This window comes from Abramis brama (assembly GCF_963993115.1).
Source record: "Abramis brama genome assembly, chromosome: 8".
NCBI classification, from domain to species: domain Eukaryota; kingdom Metazoa; phylum Chordata; class Actinopteri; order Cypriniformes; family Leuciscidae; genus Abramis; species Abramis brama.
In genome coordinates this window covers 2,395,691-2,412,972 of record NC_139970.1, presented here as the reverse complement: position 1 = coordinate 2,412,972, position 17,282 = coordinate 2,395,691, and the positions used below count along the sequence as shown (strand labels likewise).

General features: G+C 38.0%; 1 protein-coding gene across 1 annotated transcript in view; it reads left to right on the top strand.

Moving 5' to 3' along the window:
* Positions 1 to 1,332: 1,332 nt before the first annotated feature.
* Positions 1,333 to 17,282, top strand: part of plbd2 (phospholipase B domain containing 2) — a 43,224-nt gene continuing 27,274 nt past the window's right edge. The window contains exon 1 of the mRNA XM_084121436.1: positions 1,333 to 2,075. Coding sequence (XP_083977562.1) covers positions 1,900 to 2,075 — 176 coding nt within the window. The 5' untranslated portion in view covers positions 1,333 to 1,899. The remainder of the gene's footprint in view (positions 2,076 to 17,282) is intronic.

Here is a 17,282-nt window from a genome sequence, read left to right as displayed (position 1 = left end):
ACCTCGGCCTGTTGACCCATCAGCTCCAGCTTGGGCCTCCGATCACGACTCCACCTCGGCCTGTTGACCCATCAGCTCCAGCTTGGGCCGTGGGCCTCCGATCACGACTCCACCTCGGCCTGTTGACCCCTCAGCTCCAGCTTGGGCCTCCGATCACGACTCCACCTCGGCCTGTTGACCCATCAGCTCCAGCTTGGGCCTTCGAGCACGACTCCACCTCGGCCTGTTGACCCATCAGCTCCAGCTTGGGCCGTGGGCCTCCGATCACGACTCCACCTCGGCCTGTTGACCCCTCAGCTCCAGCTTGGGCCTTCGAGCACGACTCCACCTCGGCCTGTTGACCCATCAGCTCCAGCTTGGCCTCCGATCACGACTTCACCTCGCCCTGTTGACCCATCAGTCCAAAAATGTAATAAACCTTGATAAAAAACAACAAAATTTGTATCATGTAATATATACACACATTTGTATTTTGCTCTCAAGTAGTTTAATATAACTTCACAATTTAATAGTAAAGAGTAACACAAACTTTGATCTGATGGTAAAGGGTGATTATTATTCAAATGATTGGTAATAAATACATATTTGTTTTTCTATATATAATAATAAGTGAAGAGTAACAAACAATAATCTGGTGGTAAAGGGTAATTATTATTCAAATTATTTGTAATGCATAAATATTTATTTACTATTGTTGTGGCAAAAATTTCTTGAACATCATCATCACTGCATAAGAGACACTCTGAATCCAATTGTCTTTTAAAAAGTATTTATTCTTGCAAGAATAGGCCCAGTTGCCCACACAGAAGTGATGCAAGGTTTCTGCTTACAGACCTTCTTATCTAAAGAAGGGAGGGTTTCTTGGCTAGTGATCTAATCCTGCTGAGTTTATTCTTACAAACTCACAAGTTCTAAATTGGACGACCTCTGACCCTTTCAATCTGTCTCCTCCTGACATCTCAGCTGCTTCCCAGTGTTTAAAAAACACACACACACATCAGTCAGCTAAAGTTGGCAGACCATGGACAGTCCAGCAAAGGGTCATTTCAATGTCTTACTGAAAATACATGAAAATCAACACTGTAAATCGATGAAAATCAAAATTTTCCATTACACTATATATAATTATCCAGTGAGATTTGCTGATTATAAATGTTTCCTTGCATCAGATTTTATTTACAGTCTATAAATAAGAATTGTAGGCTCATATATTGAAGTCTGTTTTCATTTTATTATTAACTTACAATTAATTTATACAGGGTCTAATGTGGAAATTATTATGCATTGTATTGTAGAACATATTCTAGCCCACTAGGGGTAAGTAAGTGCATGCAAATCTACAAATCATGCACTTAGCACATCTCGGATCTTTGTCCTTCCATTGTTAAATCCTCCTCGTCTTTTTGGCTGCACTGTCATCAAGGTCATTTCAGCGGTCATGAGCACACCGAAGTCTGTTGATATGTTAAACAGGAGGACAATGACTCTTCCAGACGTATCTCTCCGTAAAGTTTTTCATTTTTTTTATATTTTTTTTTAGAGTAGTGTTATATCGTTCCTGCACTTTGAAAAAAGAAAAGAAAAAAGAAAGAAAGAAATATGACAGCTTCCTACTTTCCCTGAATAATACGATCACTAACTTTTCTGTATTAATCTAATCTTTAGATTAAAATGAATTTTAGCCCTGAATCTCCTGCTGGCTTCCTAAAAGCTTTTATCAGCCAAAAAGCAAAAGAAAAGTGAAACTTAAATTGACTGACAGCGCGGAATTGTTTGGGACAACACGAATCACGTGACCGCGCGCTCCCGTCCAGTTGGTGGCTGTAATACAGTTAAGATAGTTTACCAAACACCGTTAAACCTCAGAAGAAAAAGGAGAAGAGTGTTTCTGGAGGTTCAATGGCGTGTCATCGCTTGTTTTTGTGTGTGATCTGTGTTTTAAACGTGACAGTGTCATGGGCTCAAATCTACTCTGCGCTGTATGATGAGAAAACATCTAATCTGTTCCTGAAAGAGGGATTTCAACCGGACTCTGTCGCAGTCGCCAACTTCAGCAACAACATCAACAACACTGGGTGAGAATCCTCACAAACACATCAACAACACTGGGTGAGAATCCTCACAAACACATCAACAACACTGGGTGAGAATCCTCACAAACACATCAACAACACTGTGAGTGCATGAATGAATATCATAAACAAATGTCACAAATACCTTTACATCAATAACACTGTAAGTCATGAACATGTAGGCTAGTATGAGGTAATTTACGAATGTGATTCAGGATTACTGCGGTACCGTTGTTTTGATATTGGACTAATGCGAGTATGTATAAACTTTATCTCATATTATTCGTCGATAAGTGTTGTTTTAAGCATCAAGTCAGATCAGATCTGCGATGTCGCATTTCTTGTGAACATAATTTTTAATGAATGTAATTGATCTAGATGTCAAACATCATGTAATAGGATCACAATTGCAAATGTCACATGCATTCTGTCTCCTGAATTTGTTTTTGTTTTTTTACTAACCACACAACTTTGAGGAGGTTGAGAAATAATACTTCTATGCAAATGAACAGCGACTTTCTGGAGCCAATAGGAGTGCAGATCCGACAGCCAATAGGAGTGCAGATCGTCATGATCGTTTAAGGAGTGATTTCACCGCTTAAAGGAACACTCCACTGTTTTTTGAAATAGGGCTTATTCACCTTCTTTCCTACATTTAGATAGGTGGGCAAATGCATTTTTGTCTCAGTGCATGCATTGTTTTAGTTTGACAGGGTCGGCGCTAGCTTAGCTTAGCATAATGAATGGAATCCTTTGTTGCCAGCTAGCATGTCCGGAGTAAAAGTGATATAAAAAAAATAAAAAAACCCACCTAATTACTTCTTGTGGCCTGCGTATTCACAACAAGTACAAATAGCGATGCAGATTAACACTAGGCGATTTCCTAGGCAGATATTGACGCAGAGATATCACGCCCAAGTAGCAGTGCTTCGCCTGTGCTTCCCCCTAATATAGTCCTTAATATATAAGTCAATATCTGCATAGGAAATCGCCTAGTGTTAATCTGCATCGCTATTTGTACTCGTTGTGAATACGCAGGCCACAAGAAGTAATTAGGTGGGTTTTTTTATTTTTTTTATATCACTTTTACTCCGGACATGCTAGCTGGCAACAAAGGATTCCATTCATTATGCTAAGCTAAGCTAGCGCCGACCCTGTCAAACTAAAACAATGCATGCACTGAGACAAAAATGCATTTGCCCACCTATCTAAATGTAGGAAAGAAGGTGAATAAGCCCTATTTCAAAAAACGGTGGAGTGTTCCTTTAATATAATTTATCTGTAATATGGATATAAAAACTGATTAATAGAAAATAAGCTGTCAGCAGTCTCATGGGCTTTTCACACCTTAAATAGTTAAAAGTGATGTGTATTTTATTTTAATTTTTTTTTACTTCTAAAGCATAAAAATGTTTTAGGAAACATGCTAAGTTCACATGCTCGTTTCTCTGAAGAACAATGCGACAGTCAGTTATTCTGCTTTGAAATGTGTGTTCAGTTTTGGTCTGTGTGATCCCGCCCACTGCCAATTTACCCAATACTAAACGTAATGCCTAATGTTAAAGTTTGTTTTTACGTTTTACTGCAAGGTATTGCTCCAAGCTATGCTATAGTTTAAAGCACTGTGCCTATGAGAGACGGCTGAGCCAATGAGAGCAATCATGGGGCGGAGCAACACCTGTAGCCCCGCCCCCGCACGTTCTCAGGCTGCTGACGGTTTTCTTGTGTGCGTCTGACTGGAGAGCCAGCAATTTAGTGACACTTTTTCATGACATTATACACTGAACAAAATTATAAACGCAAAACTTGTTTTTGCCCCCATTTTTCATGAGCTGAATTAGACTTTTTCTATGTACACAAACGGCCTATTTCTCTCAAATATTGTTCACAAATCTGTGTTAGTGAGCACTTCTCATTTGCCGAGATAATCCATCCACCTCACAGGTGTGGCATATCAAGATGCTGATTAGACAGCATGATTATTGCACAGTAAGGTGGCCCTTATTTTTCAAGTTTTGATTTATAATTATCTGACCCCCTCAAGTTGTTCCAATACATGAAAAAATAATTCAGGCAAAATATGAGCTCATTTGAACAATATTTAGAGGTGGCTCGATGACGTTGAAATTTTGTATAATCAGTTATTATGCTCAATTTGTGATAATTACCACTTGCCTAATTTTATCTAAACTATTTAAATTACATACTTGCTTATTTAATGGCAATTCTGAATTTACACCTATTTTGCACAAAATATATTCTATGCATTTCTTGCAGAAGCATAAATTGTGTTAACGACAGGCTAACGAAGCCACGTTCACAGAAATGCGTGGTGTTAAGAAACTCTGAACTACTGACTTTGAACTGTGCAAACTTAGTCCAGGCAAAGTAGCGTTTTACGACAGACTAACTGTAAAATAATTTTTTGCAGCTTAGATCATTTCTATGAGGTGTCCAGAACAACATACTAAGTCCTAAGAAATCCTAGTTGAGGAAATATGTTAAATTCTCATCAATCCGAGATGTGTGCCAATAAGGCCAGGCAACAGTACACCCCAATGGGGCTATTTTTTTCCTTTACTCCTATCAAAATGAAACTTTACACAATGAAAGTACCCACGAAAAGTATTTTTTTTTTTTTATTACAAGTTTCTTTGAAAATTTATTTTAATATGCAAATGAGCTATACACTAATCGAATATGCCCAGAATACACCCAAATAGGCTTAATTTTTTCCTTTACTCCTACCACAATAAAACTTTACATAGTAAAAGTATACATGAAAAGTAACTTTTTTTGTATTACAAGTTTCTTTTGAAATGAATTTGAATATGCACACACTATTCAATAGTGCCACACTTATTGAATATGTCCTAATTTGCATATAGGCAGAAACACCATTCATATGTATGACAAATACATCGACCCGATCTTCATCCAATCATCCTACTGCCAATGGGTGATGGCAATGCTGCTTTTAGACTGGCCTCTAACCTGAAAACTGCCTGGCTTGGTAGTACCTGCCAGGGGTATACTATAACCCCCAGTCTTCAGGGTCAGTAACAACAGGCAACAACAACATGGGGAGGTTTCTTTTTTATTTTTTTTATTTGATTTTATTTTTTGTTTTATTTTTTTTCTTTAACTAACCTAGATATTGCTGTTGCTAGCTTCTCATAACACTGCAAAGCTACTTTACAAACGGTGGAAGTCTGATGTGTGGCCCGCCTGGTCTGAAATACTTGCTAACTACAAAAAGAGAAGCAGTTTTGGTGTCTGGCAAAATTATTTTAAAGAGCTGTAATGTCTGGAAAGTGTGTCTATCCGGTTTTTCATCTGTCTTCTGTGTGAGAGTGAATCGTTTAGTTGGTAAGAATGACTTCTGCCTGTAATCTCGTAATCTTACCAACAATACCAATCATTTGTAAATCTACCAGCCCAAAATTTAATCTCACCACGTTACTAATGACTAAGATGGCTATTCTGACTTTCTTCTGATGTTATCTGTGGGGGAATGTCATTAGGTAAGGCTTGTTCGCAAAAAAAAAAAAAAGAGATTTTAGAAAGCAACTGGAGGCAAGATTGTGCAATCAATTCTTAAGGTCAATATAAGTCTTTTTGTGGCAAGTGACCCAGGTAAGTGTGGCAAGTGACTTCAAATTTATTGTGTTTATGCATAGGTTAACTTAGGCTACTGAATGGACATGAATGTGTTAGTTATTTGGCCCCTGTTTTTTCTACTTGTGACTTTATGGTTTCTTGGCCATAAGTCAATTAGGCCTAGTGTTGAGCTCATTTGCATATTTAAAATAGATTTTTCAAAGAAACTTGTAAAACAAAAATTTTACTTTTCATGTATACTTTCACTTTGTAAAGTTTTATTGTGGTAGAAGTAAAGGAAAAAAATAAGCCTATGCGGGTGTATTTTGGGTAGCCTATATTTGATTAGTGTATAGCTCATTTGCATATTCAAATTCATTTTCAAAGAAACTTGTAAAACAAAAAATTTGACTCTTCATGGGTACTTTCATTGTGTAAAGTTTCATTTTGATAGGAGTAAAGGAAAAAAATAGCCCCATTGGGGTGTATTGTTGCCTGGCCTTATTGGCACACATCTCGGATTAATGAGAATTTAACATATTTCCTCAACTAGGATTTCTTAGGACTTTTAGTATGTTGTTCTGGACACCTCATAGAAATGATCTAAGCTGCAAAAAATGATTTTACAATTAGTTCTATTTTTGGCTCCAAAATTAGTTACTTTGCCTGGACTAAATGTGAAAAGATGCGTATCATCAGTTATCTTACAATAGTCAAATGTATGTTGTGTAAGATATATTTGGTTAAATAATTAATATAGTACTCACATTGAACTGTGATCAAGTAATAGGCTATGTGATTTGATGCATTCTGCAAACTGTGTATAGTATTGAATACAATGCTCAATGCTAAACGTTTTAGAATGAAGAATTTTGCTGACTTGTAGAATTGCCTACAAAAACAGTGAACGTTGATGTGCTTGAGCTACCTCTAAATATTAGTAATTTTGGCCCATTTTTTTTCTGGGGTGTTTTTAGCATAAATGGAACAAATCTAGTGGGTTGACAAGATTTGTCTTGACAAGATTTCTGCAGTACGGAAAAACTGAATTTTTTTTTTTCCGTACATTTAAGGACCACCCTATTGCACAGGTGTGCCTTAGGCTGGCCACAATAAAAGGCCACTCTGGTCACAATAAAATCTGGTGTGACTAGGGGTGTGCCGGTTTCAGAATTGGTGATGACGGTTATGACATGAGTCAAATGTGACGGTTCGTAACATAACCGTCGGGGGGGGGGGGGACAACTTAGTTTGAATAAAATTTATATTTGTGTAGTGTTCAATGTTGTTATCAATAGAGATACGCGGATGGGGTATTAGTTCTTCCGCAACCGCGTCACAAAACTCATCATCCGGACCAACGTTTTTTAACCAGATTTCAAAGCCGCACCCGCCCGCCATCCGTGTTGCGGTCTATGGACGATGCAATGCTCTGCTGATGCGAGCCGCAAGAAAGCCCTTGTCTGTTCTAGAAAGGATGCAGCAAAGATATTTAATGCTAATGTATGAGCCATAGGCATACGCTGAGTTTCATTCATTTACGATGAGATGCGCTCTAGTTCAACTTCACAATGCAATGCAAGTGAACGCGGCGCGCCGTCGCCTCAATGTCACGGTTATTATATTGTCTCCTATATTTGTCTCCTTTTTATTTATTAAATACATGCAATTGGTTGATGAAACATTTATTAAAATTAAGATACAATTTGTACAAAACGAAATTCGCTTTAAAGAAAGGTTTTCTACAAAGCAAAACTTAATGAAGTGGTAAAAATCATGTCTGACGATTTACAAAACAAAACTTCATTAAGTGGTAAAAACCATGTCTCCCGATTGCAAATGTTCATTGCTAATGTTTATTATTGCAAATGTTTTTTATTTGTTTAATAAATCTCATAATGATGGCACATCACTATATCATAGCTTTTATTTCTGTTTCAAATGATTGGCGGTCGGTCGGTCAGGGGGTACTTGGCAAAGAATCAAATACAGTTGGAAACGACGTAGACCATTAATAACACAGACTGTTAACAATTGTTTTTAATTAGTATTTAAACATTCTCTATGATAAAAAATGTTTGTAAAAAATATTTTAATAACACGGTTTTGGCGGTTATAGAGTTGTAATGACGGTGTTCAACTATAACCGTCGGTCTCACGGTTATATACTAACCGTCACACCCCTAGGTGTGACCACCATCTGCCTCACGCAGTTGATCAGGTTGTTGATTGTGGCCTGTGGAATATTGGTCCACTCCTCTTCAATGGCTGTGTGAAGTTGCTGGATATTGGCAGGAGCTGGAACATGCTGTTGTATACGCCGATCCAGAGCATCCCAAACATGCTCAATGGGTGACGTGTCTGGTGAGTGTGCTGGCCATGCAAGAACTGGGATGTTTTCAGCTTCCAGGAATTGTGTCCAGATCTTTGCAGAATGGGGCCGTGCATTATCACTGCAACATGAGGTGATGGTCGTGGATGAATGGCACAACAATGGGTCGCAGGATCTCGTCACGGTATCTCTGTGCATGCAATATGCCATCAATAAAATGCACCTGTGTAACATACACCTGCCCATACCATATGGGCTTATGGTAGAGAAATGAACATTCAATTCACGGGCAACAGTTCTGGTGGACATTCCTGCAGTCAGCATGCCAATAGCACGCTCCCTCAAAACTTGTGACATCTGTGGCATTGTGCTGTGTGATTAAACTGCACATTTTAGAGTGGCCTTTTATTGTGGACAGCCTAAGACACACCTGTGCAATAATCATGCTGTCTAATCAGCATCTTGATATGCCACATGAGGTGGATGGATTATCTCGGCAGAGGAGAAGTGCTCACTAACACAGATTTAGACAGATTTATGAACAATATTTGAGAGAAATAGGCCTTTTGTGTTCTTAGAAAAAGTCTTAGATCCTTGAGTTCAGCTCATGACAAATGGGGGGCAAAAACAAAAGTGTTGCATTTATAATTTTGTTCAGTGTATAAATGACTTTTGAAAAGGTATCGAATTAACATAAAATTATAATTTAACATTGAGGAGGTTCCTTTACAGTTAAGTAGGGAAAAAACTACAACTTCATATAGTAATGTTTCAGTGCATTGTCCAATGTTAATACTTTAAAAATGTAGGACCGTAGAGGCTAATAGGTGTAAAATGCTACATACAGTACCAGACAAAAGTTTGGAAACACTACTATTTTTAATGTTTTTGAAAGAAGTCTCTTATGCTCATCAAGCCTGCAGTTAAAAAACAAAACAAAACAAAAAACAGTAATATTATGAAATATTATTACAATTTAAAATAATGGTTCTCTTTTTTAATATATTTTAAAATGTAATTTATTTTTGTGATGCAAAGCTGAATTTTCATCAGCAAGTACTCCAGTCTTTGGTGTCTTATGATCCTTCAGAAATCATTCTAATATGATGATTTGATACTCAGTTATTATCAATGATGGAAACAGTTGTGCTGTTTAATATATTTTTTTGGAATACTTTTTTCAGGATTCATTGATGAGTAAAACATTAACAGCATTTATTCATAAAAACATTATTTATTTAAAATAAAAACATTTCTAACAATATAAATCGTTACCATCACCTTTTATCAATTTAACGCATCCTTGTTGAATTAAAGTACTAATTTCTTTAAAAAAAAAAAAGTTTTTGTTCCCAAACTTTTGAACGGTAGTGTATATTGTTACAAAAGATTTCTATTCTAAATAAATACAGTTCTTTTTAACTTTTTATTCATCAAATAATCCTGAAAAAAGTATCTCAGGTTATAAAAAAAATATTAAGCAGCACAACTGTTTCCAACATTGATCATAAATCAGCATATTAGAATGATTTCTGAAGGATCATAAGACACCAAAGACTGGAGTACTTGCTGATGAAAATTCAGCTTTGCATCACAAAAATAAATTACATTTTAAAGTATATTAAAAAGAGAACCATTATTTTAAATTGTAATAATATTTCATAATATTACTATTTTTTTTTTTTTTTTAGTTTTTTTTAACTGCAGGCTTGATGAGCATAAGAGACTTCTTTCAAAAACATTAAAAATAGTAATGTTTCCAAACTTTTGACTGGTACTGTATATATTAGTGCTGTCAAAGTTAGCGTGTTAATAACGCGTTAACGCAAAATCATATTAACGGCACTAATTTTTTTAACGGGCGATAAACGCAGCGCGTATTTTCTGTTTGACCCGTGGCCCAACCCCCTAGTTGGAGAAATGGAGATACACAGTGTTGGCAACTTAGCGACATTGCAGTAGCCTGGCTGCGCCCTCCTACGCACTTCCGCTCAATTTAATTTTCCTTCAGTACTACGTCTGGGACTGCTGTATATTCTTAGATTTCCAGAAACCAATTTTTTGTAGGACCAATCAGCGAACAGAGGGAGTGGCTGAGAACGATGACGTTGATGTAGTGCGTCAGTTTGAGTTGGAGTTCAGTAATGGCAGCGGAGAAAGACGTGAGAAAAGCTATTCGGTCCGTTGTTGCAAAACTGCCGAATATACAGAAGTTAAAGCCGGAGCAAGAACAATGTTTGCTAAGTTTTGTTGGTGGCCACGGGGTTCGGGAAAAGTTTGATTTTCCAGCTCACTCCGCTAGTGGTGAATGAGTTAGCTAAGGCGAACGATAGGGATGCAAAGCCGATAGTTGTTGTCGTCTCCCCTCTTGTTGCACTAATAGAGGACCAAGTGAAGGAGGCAGAAAAGTTAGGAGTTCTGCTGGGCAGCTCGACGTGCACGATGACCGTGACATTTTGGACGGTGATCACTGTACAGCATTTGCGGCAGATCCGAAACGACCGCAGCGGCATAGATATATACACTAGATGTCGCCTTAAAGACATTCGTTCCAATGAACTGCCGTAGACAAGGCGACTTCTAGTGTACATATATCTATGCACCAGTCTGCGCACACGTCACACACCAGGATGCGCGCGTGCCCTCAGATCGCTTGACGTGGTTGTGTATAAGAGTTAAAAACGATATAAATACTGTTCGTTTTCTCACACAAACCACTCGTTTCGTGTCTTAGGCCATCAATGTGTACTTACGATGGGGAATTGTTTAATTTGGACGATGGGGAATTGTTTTAATTTGGACTCTGTGCATGCTCTTTGAGACAGTGACCATAGACCTGCATTAAATGACTGACAGACAAGAACGGTTTGACCTAAAAAAAATATCAAAATTGAAACTACTGCGGAAAAAAGACACCTACATCTTGGATGCCCTTGAGGTAAGCTAAAACATACCACAATTTAATTTCAAAGTGAACTATCCCTTTAATGATTAGACCCAGCTTCGACAGTTGACTGGATACATCACCTTCCTTAGTGCCAAATATACATTTAGAATTTACAATTGTTCCTTGAACTCTTAAATTCGATGAACAAAACCTGCTGCTCTCGTTGACATACATCTAAATTACTCATTACTCTAAACATAATCCTCTGATCATTCGGATTTGTTGTTTCCGGCCGGTTTTGGCGCATGACATACGTCACGACCACACGTTAGCGATTGGCTATGGCAGATCCTGAGTGACTCTGGGCAGATCCAATAGTTTTGAACTTTAACAGAGAACCCGCCTACAAGGAAGTAAACGTTTCTCAATGGAGAGAGGCCAGACTCTCTGTACAAATGAAATGTACGAGAGTCTGGTAGAACCAGGCTAACATTGCAGACCCCTTTAGCGATTTTTTTTTTTCTTTTTTTCTTTTTTTTTTTTTAAAAAGCGCCCAAACCTTATTTAGTTTTTGAGAATCGCCGGTACTGCTCTCCCAGCACGCGCGCGCACCCTCTCTCTCTCTCTCTCTCTCTCTCTCTCTCTCTCTCTCTCTCTCTCTCTCTCTCTCTCTCTCTCTCTCTCTCTCTCACTCTCTCTCACTCACTCACTCTCTCACACACACTCTTTCACACACACACTCTCTCTCACACACACACACACTCTCTCTCACTCTCTCTTTCACACACACTCTCTCTCTCTCTCTCTCTCTCTCTCTCTCTCTCTCTCTCTGCGTCTCGCGCTATGGTTTTGCGCTACAGAGAGGAGCAGCGATTTAATTCAGTTAAACACAGATATCATATTGCTTCTCTAATTTTACATGCAAGTACAGCCGAAATCACAACACAAATATTGTCTTTATCTTTATTGTATTATGTGTATTTGATTTCATCAGACGACGGCTCGATTATCAGGATTTTTGTGCAGATTAACGTCTTGGAAGGGAGAACTGGTTATGTTTATTACTCGTTTCAGTCACTATTTCATATTCATTCCGTTGTTTGACAAAAGAAACAGTAAAATATACCAATGAAAACAGTTTTATTCAGAATTTAGCTTCATCAAAATGGGCACAGAGAGAGACAGACTAATGTAATAATAAATAATAAATGTCCATTTAGCATTTTCAGAAGAGCTGCCCTGTCATGCAAAAATCTAAACATGTTTGTGTTAGTAAATTGCTCAGTGCAAAGAAAGAGAAGTAATGGGAACCTGGTATTTCTTTCTACATGTGTCTAATAGACATGAACAAGTTCTTTGAAAAACATCTAAGACCTTTGAAACATGTCTCGTCTTCATGCTCTATGTTGACTATGGTTTCAATAATAAACATACATTTGCATAAAGCATCCATATTTATCCATGCCCATGTTGATTTAGAGTATTACAAACTCGAAAAGGTTTAATTTAAGGTACATTTATAACAAATAAAAAATGTGCAATGAATTGTGATTAATCGCGAGTTAACTTTTTTAATCGATTGACAGCCCTAATATACAGTATATATATATGGTATATATATATATATATATATATACATGGTGGTTTCTTTTCCTGAAACTAACCAACACTTAATCAACAAATCTAACAAAACAAACCATTAGTTATTTTTAGTCTTTGATACTCAATATTTTAATCAGTACAATTTTGAGCGGTTACAATCCTCCTGCATTAAACACTCGATAAAACTTGCACTGTTAAAACACTAAAGCTAAATAAGATGAAAAACTGGAACAAAACACTAAATAAAGGAAAACTGCCACTGAACAAAAACCAAACAGAAAGGAGAAACTGAAAATAAAAGAGAAAAAAGAACTAGACTAAAACACATCCGCTGGTCTTGAATGATCATTATCCAGTGAGGCGCAGTCTTCAGAGGGAATGCTGGGTAATGATCCTCAATCTTCTGTAGGAAAAACAACATTTCATAATTCAGTCGCAAACTGCCTAAATAATACCTCTATATAATAGTGTTTGAGAAGCACTGGACTGGTTTCTGTGGGAAGCACTCACTCTTTCTGAGACAGCAGCAGGTGACGGCGATGATGAGAGCGATAGCGACAAGGACACCCCCTCCCCCCGCTATTGCGCCAATGACTTCTGGAGACATGCTTTCCATTATTGCGCCAGTGACATCTGGAGTCATGCTTTCCCTGCTGGACAGATTATCAACAATGTGAAGCAACATGTTAAAGCATGCCGGAGGATATATCAAAGCTGCTCTTTTATCGGATCATTAAAACACTGTTAGTGCCGGTTCACAACCCTAACCCTTACAGTTTTTATTTTTTATAATAATATAATTTATATAATGTAGTTTTAGTTGACTAAATGTCAGGGCATTTTACTGTAGTTTTAGTCAATGAAAACTGGTTAAATTGATAACGATAGTTTTGCTCACAATTATAATCACAGCAATTGTTGTTATTTGAGAAATAGATTTTTAATTATTGCACTTTCACCTATAAGCACAAAACAATCTCTTGCCATCAGAAACGCACCAACGTTGGGACACTTTAACAAGATTATTAAGACTGTTTTTTTAATTAATTGTTTTATTGTATTGTATTATTTTTATATTTGCGCTTTGGGTTTTAGAAAAGTGCATTATAAAAAAAATATATATATTATTATTATTATTATTAAGAGAATAATATATAGGCTATTGATCATATGAATTGAACAAGGAAAAAAATTCAACCTGAAATTTCTAATAGTAATTCCAAAAGTTCTAAATTGCACTAATACATTTCCATTAAAACACCAGCAAAAAGATTTGTATTGTCACACATAGGTGTATAATAGTTCTTTTAAAGGGTTAATTCACCCAAAAATGAAATTTGAGTCGTTATTTATTCACCCTCGTGTCGTTCCAAACCTGTAAGACTTTCGTTCATCTTCAGTTAAGTTAAGATATTCTTGATGAAATCAGAGAGATTTCTGATCCCTCCATTGACAGTTACGCAACTACTACTGTAACGCTTCAGAAAGTTCATAAAGACATTGTTTTTCCAAATTTTCTAAAGAGACTCATTTGCTTTACATGATGAACAGATGCTTTGGTAACACTTTACAATAAGGTTCATTAGTTAACTACATTAGTTAACATTAACTAATAATGAACTGCACTTATACAGCATTTGTTCATCTTTGTTAATGTTAATTTCAACATTTACTAATACTTTATTAAAATCTTGTTAACATTAGGTAATGCACTGTGAACTAACATGAACAAACAATGAACAGCTTTATTTTCATTAACTAACATTAACAAAGATGAACAAAAACAGTAGTAAATGTATTGCTCATTGTTAGTTCATGTTAGTTAATACATTTACTAATGTTTAATAAAGGAACCTTATTGTAAAGTGTTACCGATGCTTTTATTCACAAATAAAACAATAAGTGACCCAAAAATAAAAACGTTGTCCTCGTTGAAGATTAGCACAAGTTTATTGTAGCTGGTGTGTATAGCAAGGACATTAACAGACATTAGACAGAGAGACTTACAGCTGAGGTTGTGGTGATGGTGCCAGTAAACGCAGTCAGTGCCGCTCGTACCGTGATCCGCTGAAGCTGGAAGAGCTGGAGAAGAGAGACGCGTTTATAAAGATCTGATGAAGCTGGAAGAGCTGGAGAAGAGAGACGCGTTTATAAAGATCCGCTGAAGCTGGAAGAGCTGGAGAAGAGAGACGCGTTTATAAAGATCCGCTGAAGCTGGAAGAGCTGGAGAAGAGAGACGCGTTTATAAAGATCTGATGAAGCTGGAAGAGCTGGAGAAGAAAGACGTGTTTATAAAGATCTGATGAAGCTGGAAGAGCTGGAGAAGAGTTTATAAAGATTTCTTGTTAAAGTTGTCTTGCCTCAGTCCCGTTCTCGAAACGGAGATTCTCACCCCAGCGCTGATTCTCTGCAGCTTTGCGGCTGGTTTTGCACTAAACAGAGATGTGGGTGTTTTTTGACTCTTAAAACTGACGTGTTGAAAACAACCGCCTTTTATTTCTTAACACATCTATGTGTCTAGATAAGGACAACACATTTAGTGTTACTTTTAACTCAACCAGCGTGTTATTCCTCTTAACATGTCCTGAAACCCCCTGTTTAAGGCTGGTGAATAGCCGTGTTTCTCCTGTCGGCCAGTGCGAGCCAGGGCTTTAAACGGGCTGATAGCCTCGCACCTGGAGCACGGGCCCAAAACCACTCTGCGCTTCCACCGTCAGGCGCTTCACTGGAACAACGTCACACAAACCCATCATTTCACCAACAAGTGGAAGTTTTATCGGAAAACGAATCAGAAGGAAATCACTGGAAACTAGCATTTGTTGGCATTTTTGTTGTTTGCTAAAATATTTAAAACCCAAGCATTGATGTTTTACCACAGGTTTACAATAAAATACATTGATCATAAGGAATTAACTTGTCAAGATTGCACATTAGTCACACAGAAATAAAGTGTTATTTACCGTTAAATCACAAAAGTACTTATTGGGTCGTGTCTGTTTCTGTTTATTTGTAGTCACAGGACAGTAGCTATAGTTGCTATTTAAATCTTAATTAGAAAGAACGATCACTTCTACAAATATGCCACCGAAAATACGCCCTGAGGAGCTTTAGCACTCTCTCCCAGTACCGTTATATTTTGTTGTGGTAAAAATTTCTTGAACACCATCATCACTGCGTAAGAGACACTCTGAATCCAATTTTCTTTTAAAAAGTATTTATTCTTGCAAGAATAGGCCCAGTTGCCCACACAGAAGTGATCCAAAGTGCACTGTGGAGCAAGTGCGACAAGGAAGGGAGGACAGAGCAGCTTTTATATCACTTCTCAAGGTTTCTGCTTACAGACCTTATCTAAAGAAGGGAGGGTTAATATTGTATATTAATATTGATTTAATAATAATAATAATAATAATACATTTTATTTAAAGGCGCCTTTCAAAACACCCAAGGTCACCGTACAAATAAAACAGGGTTTAAAAAAACATATCAGATAGCAAAAGCAGTTAACATACTAAAAGATACAAAAAGATACTCAAAAAGGATAAAAAGTTTGGTTTAGTAAAAATAAAAAATCTGGAGAGCGTGACAGTCAGGGAGGGTAACATTGCAGAAAAAGGTGGGTTTTGAGATGTGATTTGAAAATTGTCAATGTATCAATGTTTCGGATGTTGGGTGGGAGGGAATTCCAGAGGCGGGGGGCGGAACGGCTGAAGGCTCTGGAACCCATGGTGGTCATACGGGCAGGGGGGACAGTGAGGCTGATGGATGAAGATGATCTAAGAGTCCGACTGGGTGTGTTGACGTGGAGAAGTTCAGTTATGTAAGGAGGGGCGAGGTTGTGGAGGGCTTTGAATGTTAATAGAAGGATTTTATAGGTGATGCAGTGTGTGATGGGAAGCCAGTGAAGCTGCTGGAGAACAGGGGTGATGTGATGAGAAGACGGGGTCCTGGTGATGATCCGGGCAGCAGCATTTTGAACAAGTTGTAGTTTACGGAGGGACTTGAGGGGGAGACCAGTGAGAAGTGAGTTGCAGTAATCCAGGCGGGAGGTGACGAGGGAATGAACCAGGATGGCGGTATTATCGGCAGTGAGGGACGGGCGGAGACGGTTGATATTACGAAGATGGAAATATGCAGAACGGGTAATGTTGTTAATGTGAGAATGGAAAGACAAAGTGCCGTCCAGGACGACACCCAGACTCTTAACTTGAGGGGAGGGAGAGACAGAGGAGTTATCGATGGTGATGGTGAAACTGTTAGCTTTGGCGAGGGTGGATTTAGAACCAATGAGAAGAACCTCAGTTTTATCACTGTTCAGTTTGAGAAAGTTGGAGGAAAACCAAGTTTTGATTTCTTGGAGGCAGTCACAGAGGGAGGTGGGAGGGAGGGAGGAGTTGGGGTTAGAGGAAAGGTAGAGCTGGGTGTCGTCCGCATAGCAATGAAAGTGAATATTGTATTTATGGAATATGTGACCAAGGGGGAGTAGGTAAATGATGAAGAGGACTGGACCGAGGACAGAACCTTGTGGTACACCAGAGGAGATGGGAGATGGCTGGGATGCAAAAGTTTTTAGATGGATGAACTTGAGTTCGGCCAGTGAGATAAGAGTGGAACCAGTCCAGGGGTTTGTCTAAATCTGTGTTAGTGAGCACTTCTCCTTTGCCGAGATAATCCATCCACCTCACAGGTGTGGCATATCAAGATGCTGATTAGACAGCATGATTATTGCACAGGTGTGCCTTAGGCTGGCCACAATAAAAGGCCACTCTAAAATGAGCAGTTTTGCAGTATT